Raw genomic sequence first — 6,844 nt, forward strand, 5'->3', positions numbered from 1 at the left:
TAATCATCTGGGTTAATCATCTGGGTTGGTCATCTGGGTTAATCATCTGGGTTGGTCATCTGGGTTGGTCATCTGGGTTGGTCATCTGGGTTAGTCATCTGGGTTAGTCATCTGGGTTAATCATCTGGGTTAGACATCTGGGTTAATCATCTGGGTTGGTCATCTGGGTTGGTCATCTGGGTTAGCCATCTGGGTTAGTCATCTGGGTTAGCCATCTCGGTTAATCATCTGGGTTAGACATCTGGGTTGGTCATCTGGGTTAGCCATCTGGGTTAGTCATATGGGTTAGTCATATGGGTTAGTCATCTGGGTTAGCCATCTGGGTTGGCCAGTGGGAGCTTTACTTGGCTCATCGCACTCTAGCAACTCCTTGTGGTGGGACGGGCGCCTGCAGGCTGACCCCGGTCATCAGGTGAACGACCATACTCTCCCTAAAAATCTAAATAGAGGTGCATGGCAGAGACACGGATAGCAGACGTTCTCCCGAAACTACACGTCTCTGTGCCCGCTTGCTTTCCAATAGACTCCAGATACCCCAACTAAACTCTCACAACAACTACATACATGTCAGTTAGACTCCAGATACCCCAACTAAACTCTCACAACAACTACAACATGTCAGTTAGACTCCAGATACCCCAACTAAACTCTCACAACAACTACAACATGTCAGTTAGACTCCAGATACCCCAACTAAACTCTCACAACAGCTTCCAGTTCAGTCAGTTCAATTCTTCTTCTTTTATCAAAACCAGTTAGATTAAATCCAGCCTCATAGCCTCCAAGGAGAAGAAGAAACAACCAGAAACAGGATTTCTTGAAGTTAAAGAAATTACAAAAGGCAGTTTATAAATCTCTTGAAATATTACGACTAAACAGTAAACACAGACACAACTGTCTTGAGTAACGAGGGAGAAAAACTGCTAAATACTCTCATTAGAAACAAGACCTTGTAACATCAATAAGATACATCTAGAAATATCAAATAAAGGTTTAAAAGACTGTACATGTCACAGTATAGGCATGTAGTCATGCAATTTCTATATGAGAACACGCATCTAGTCTCTAGCTCCACCAGCCCTAGGCGGTCTCTCCCTCCAGCTGCCCCAGGAAGGAGTCCTGTGGTCAGGCTCCCTGCTCATGCCCCCTGATCCTCTGGTTCTGCTGGAAGCCTGGTTCCTCAACCCGGGTGGTTAACTAACAAACAAACAAATAAACTAACTAACAAACTAACTAACTAACCAATCAATCAATCAAACAAACAAATGTATTTATAAAGCCCTTCTTACATCAGCTGATATCTCAAAGTGCTGTACAGAAACCCAGCCTGAAACCCTAAACAGCAAGCAATGCAGATGTAGAAGCACAGTGGCTAGGAAAAACTCCCTAGAAAGGCAGGAACCTAGGAGGAAACGTTCATAGATGACCAGCAGGGTCAAATAATAATTATAATCACATAATCACAAACAAACAAACAAACTAACTAACTAACTAACTAACTAACTAACTAACTAACCGACTAACTAACTGACTAACTAACTAACTAACTAACCGACTAACTGACTAACTGACTAACTAACTGACTAACTAACTAACTAACTAACTAACTGACTAACTGACTAACTAACTAACTAACTAACTAACTAACTAACTAACTAACTAACTGACTGACTAACTGACTAACTGATTGACTGACTAACTAACTAACTAACTGATTGACTGACTAACTAACTAACTGACTAACTAACTAACTAACTAACTAACTAACTAACTAACTAGCTAACTAACTAACTGACTAACTGACTAACTGTCTAACTAACTAACTAACTAACTAACTGACTGACTAACTGACTGACTAACTAACTAACTAACTAACTAACTAACTAACTAACTAACTAACTAACTAACTGACTGACTGACTAACTAACTAACTGACTAACTGACTAACTAACTAACTAACTAACTGACTAACTGACTGACTGACTGACTGACTGACTGACTAACTAACGAACGAACGAACGAACGGACGGACTGACGAACGAACGAACCGAACGAAACGAACGAACGGACGGACGGACTGACGGACTGACGGACGGACGGACGGACTGACGGACTGACGGACTGACGGACTGACGGACTGACGGACGGACGGACGGACGGACGGACGGACGGACTGACTGACTGACTGACTGACTGACTGACTGACTGACTGACTGACTGACTCAATGTGACTGACTGACCCAATGTGAGTGACTGTATATAGAGCATTGGAAGATGCTGTCAACTAACTAACTAACTAACTAACTAACTAACTAACTGACTAACTGACTAACCCAATGTGAGTGACTGTATATAGAGCATTGGAAGATGCTGTCAACTAACTAACTAACTAACTAACTAACTAACTAAACTAACTAACTGACTAACTAACTAACCCAATGTGAGTGACTGTATATAGAGCATTGGAAGATGCTGTCACCTAACTAACTAACTAACTAACTAACTAACTAACTAACTAACTAACTGACTAACTGACTAACTGACTAACCCAATGTGAGTGACTGTATATAGAGCATTGGAAGATGCTGTCAACTAACTAACTAACTAACTGACTAACTGACTAACTAACTAACCCAATGTGAGTGACTGTATATAGAGCATTGGAAGATGCTGTCACCTAACTAACTGACTAACTAACTAACTAACTAACTAACTAACTAACTAACTAACTGACTAACTGACTAACCCAATGTGAGTGACTGTATATAGAGCATTGGAAGATGATGTCAACTAACTAACTAACTAACTAACTAACTAACTGACTAACTAACTAACCCAATGTGAGTGACTGTATATAGAGCATTGGAAGATGCTGTCACCTAACTAACTAACTAACTAACTAACTAACTAACTAACTAACTAACTGACTAACTGACTAACCCAATGTGAGTGACTGTATATAGAGCATTGGAAGATGCTGTCAACTAACTAACTAACTGACTGACTAACTGACTAACTAACTGACTGACTAACTGACTAACTGACTAACTAACTGACTGACTAACTAACTAACTAACTAACTAACTAACTAACTAACTAACTAACTAACTAACTGACTGACTAACTAACCCAATGTGAGTGACTGTATATAGAGCATTGGAAGATGCTGTCAACTAACTAACTAACTAACTGACTAACTAACTAACCCAATGTGAGTGACTGTATATAGAGCATTGGAAGATGCTGTCAACTAACTAACTAACTAACTAACTAACTGACTAACTAACTAACCCAATGTGAGTGACTGTATATAGAGCATTGGAAGATGCTGTCAACTAACTAACTAACTAACTAACTAACTAACTAACTAACTAACTAACTGACTAACTAACTAACTAACTAACTAACTAACTAACTAACTAACCCAATGTGAGTGACTGTATATAGAGCATTGGAAGATGCTGTCAACTAACTAACTAACTGACTGACTGACTAACTAACTAACTAACTAACTAACTAACTAACTAACCCAATGTGAGTGACTGTATATAGAGCATTGGAAGATGCTGTCAACTAACTAACTAACTAACTAACTAACTAACTAACTAACTAACTAACTAACCCAATGTGAGTGACTGTATATAGAGCATTGGAAGATGCTGTCAACTAACTAACTAACTAACTAACTAACTAACTAACTAACTAACTAACTAACCCAATGTGAGTGACTGTATATAGAGCATTGGAAGATGCTGTCAACTAACTAACTAACTAACTAACTAACTAACTAACTAACTAACTAACCCAATGTGAGTGACTGTATATAGAGCATTGGAAGATGCTGTCAACTAACTAACTAACTAACTAACTAACTAACTAACTAACTAACTAACTAACCCAATGTGAGTGACTGTATATAGAGCATTGGAAGATGCTGTCAACTAACTAACTAACTAACTAACTAACTAACTAACTAACTAACTAACTAACTAACTAACTAACTAACTAACTAACTAACTAACTAACTAACCCAATGTGAGTGACTGTATATAGAGCATTGGAAGATGCTGTCAACTAACTAACTAACTAACTAACTAACTAACTAACTAACTAACTAACCCAATGTGAGTGACTGTATATAGAGCATTGGAAGATGCTGTCAACTAACTAACTAACTAACTAACTAACTAACTAACTAACTAACTAACTAACTAACTAACTAACTAACCCAATGTGAGTGACTGTATATAGAGCATTGGAAGATGCTGTCAACTAACTAACTAACTAACTAACTAACTAACTAACTAACTAACTAACCCAATGTGAGTGACTGTATATAGAGCATTGGAAGATGCTGTCAACTAACTAACTAACTAACTAACTAACTAACTAACTAACTAACCCAATGTGAGTGACTGTATATAGAGCATTGGAAGATGCTGTCAACTAACTAACTAACTAACTAACTAACTAACTAACTAACTAACCCAATGTGAGTGACTGTATATAGAGCATTGGAAGATGCTGTCAACTAACTAACTAACTAACTAACTAACTAACTAACTAACTAACTAACTAACTAACTAACCCCAATGTGAGTGACTGTATATAGAGCATTGGAAGATGCTGTCAACTAACTAACTAAACTAACTAACTAACTAACTAACTAACTAACTAACCCAATGTGAGTGACTGTATATAGAGCATTGGAAGATGCTGTCAACTAACTAACTAACTAACTAACTAACTAACTAACTAACCCAATGTGAGTGACTGTATATAGAGCATTGGAAGATGCTGTCAACTAACTAACTAACTAACTAACTAACTAACTAACTAACTAACTAACCCAATGTGAGTGACTGTATATAGAGCATTGGAAGATGCTGTCAACTAACTAACTAACTAACTAACTAACTAACTAACTAACTAACTAACCCAATGTGAGTGACTGTATATAGAGCATTGGAAGATGCTGTCAACTAACTAACTAACTAACTAACTAACTAACTAACTAACTAACTAACTAACTAACTAACTAACCCAATGTGAGTGACTGTATATAGAGCATTGGAAGATGCTGTCAACTAACTAACTAACTAACTAACTAACTAACTAACTAACCCAATGTGAGTGACTGTATATAGAGCATTGGAAGATGCTGTCAACTAACTAACTAACTAACTAACTAACTAACTAACTAACTAACTAACTAACTAACTAACCCAATGTGAGTGACTGTATATAGAGCATTGGAAGATGCTAACTAACTAACTAACTAACTAACTAACTAACAACTAACTAACTAACTAACTAACTAACTAACTAACTAACTAACTAACTAACTAACTAACTAACTAACTAACTAACTAACTAACTAACTAACTAACTAACCCAATGTGAGTGACTCTATATAGAGCATTGGAAGATGCTGTCACCTTTCCCCTTCTAGGACACCAAAGACGACCAGGGATACATTGGGTTTATTTTACCTCAGTGTATTTTAATAAATACTTTCTGAACACTTATTTTTCTTAAAACTCTATTGCTGGTTAAGGGCTTGTAAATAAGCATTTCACAATAAGGTCTACCTACACCTGTTGTATTCAGCATTTCACAATAAGGTCTACCTACACCTGTTGTATTCAGCATTTCACAATAAGGTCTACCTACACCTGTTGTATTCAGCATTTCACAATAAGGTCTACCTACACCTGTTGTATTCAGCATTTCACAATAAGGTCTACCTACACCTGTTGTATTCAGCATTTCACAATAAGGTCTACTACACCTGTTGTATTCGGTGCATGTGACAAATAAAATGTGATTTGATTTGATCTTCTTCAATGACTCGACCCAGATGAAGCACAACTTCCTCCCCCAAACATTTGTTAACCGCCGCAGCCGCCACACCTAAATAGTAGTACTCACCGTGTGTGATCTTGACGTTGGTGGAAGGGATGGTCCTCGCAGGACGAGCCCAGAGGAGCAGGGTCAGACACAACTCCCAGCAGAGCATCTTCCAACAGAAACTCAGGAAGACAGGCAGAGAGAGAGAATCTAGATCCACTGACTCGGAATATGGGTGTGTGTTTGAGTGTGGATGTGTGTGTGTGTGTGGCTCTTCTTCCCGTGTGAAGAGAGGGGGAAGTGCAGTGTGTGTGTGTGTGTGTGTGTGTGTGTGTGTGTGTGTGTGTGTGTGTGTGTGTGTGTGTGTGTGTGTGTGTGTGTGTGTGTGTGTGTGTGTGTGTGTGTGTGTGTGTGTGTGTGTGTGTGTGTGTGTGTGTGTGAGTCAGTGTTGAGTAGTAGCTCTGGGAGATTAGATGATGTCTCTAAGTCTTGCGCAGGAAGAAATCATTGTGTGTGTATGTATGTGTGTGTGTGTGTGAGAGAGAGAGAGAGAGAGAGAGAGAGAGAGAGAGAGAGAGAGAGAGAGAGAGAGAGAGAGAGAGAGAGAGAGAGAGAGAGAGAGAGAGAGAGAGAGAGAGAGAGAGAGAGAGAGAGAGAGAGAGAGAGAGAGAGAGAGAGGAGAGAGAGAGAGGGCGGAGAGAGAGAGAGGCGGAGAGAGAGAGTTAGAGAGAGAAAGAGAGGGCGGAGAGAGAGAGAGAGAGAGAGAGAAAGAGAGGGCGGAGAGAGAGAGAGAGAGAGAGAGAGAGAGAGGACAGAGAGAGAGAGAGAGAGAGAGGGCAGAGAGAGAGAGAGAGAGAGAGAGAGAGAGAGAGAGAGAGAGAGAGAGAGAGAGAGAGAGAGAGAGAGAGAGAGAGAGAGAGAGAGAGAGAGAGAGAGAGAGGGTGGAGGGTTCATTTTATTGTTTATTTCACTTTTGTATATTATCTACTTCACT

General features: G+C 39.1%; 1 protein-coding gene across 1 annotated transcript in view; it reads right to left on the reverse strand.

The window, feature by feature from the left end:
- Positions 1-6,118, reverse strand: part of LOC124020462 (C-type lectin domain family 19 member A-like) — a 16,188-nt gene extending 10,070 nt beyond the window's left edge. Inside the window, exon 1 of the mRNA XM_046335699.1 lies at positions 5,932-6,118. Within this exon, the coding sequence (XP_046191655.1) occupies positions 5,932-6,019 (88 nt within the window). The 5' untranslated portion in view covers positions 6,020-6,118. The remainder of the gene's footprint in view (positions 1-5,931) is intronic.
- Between the last annotated feature and the right edge of the window lie 726 nt (positions 6,119-6,844).

This window comes from Oncorhynchus gorbuscha, unplaced genomic scaffold, assembly GCF_021184085.1.
Source record: "Oncorhynchus gorbuscha isolate QuinsamMale2020 ecotype Even-year unplaced genomic scaffold, OgorEven_v1.0 Un_scaffold_821, whole genome shotgun sequence".
Taxonomy (NCBI): domain Eukaryota; kingdom Metazoa; phylum Chordata; class Actinopteri; order Salmoniformes; family Salmonidae; genus Oncorhynchus; species Oncorhynchus gorbuscha.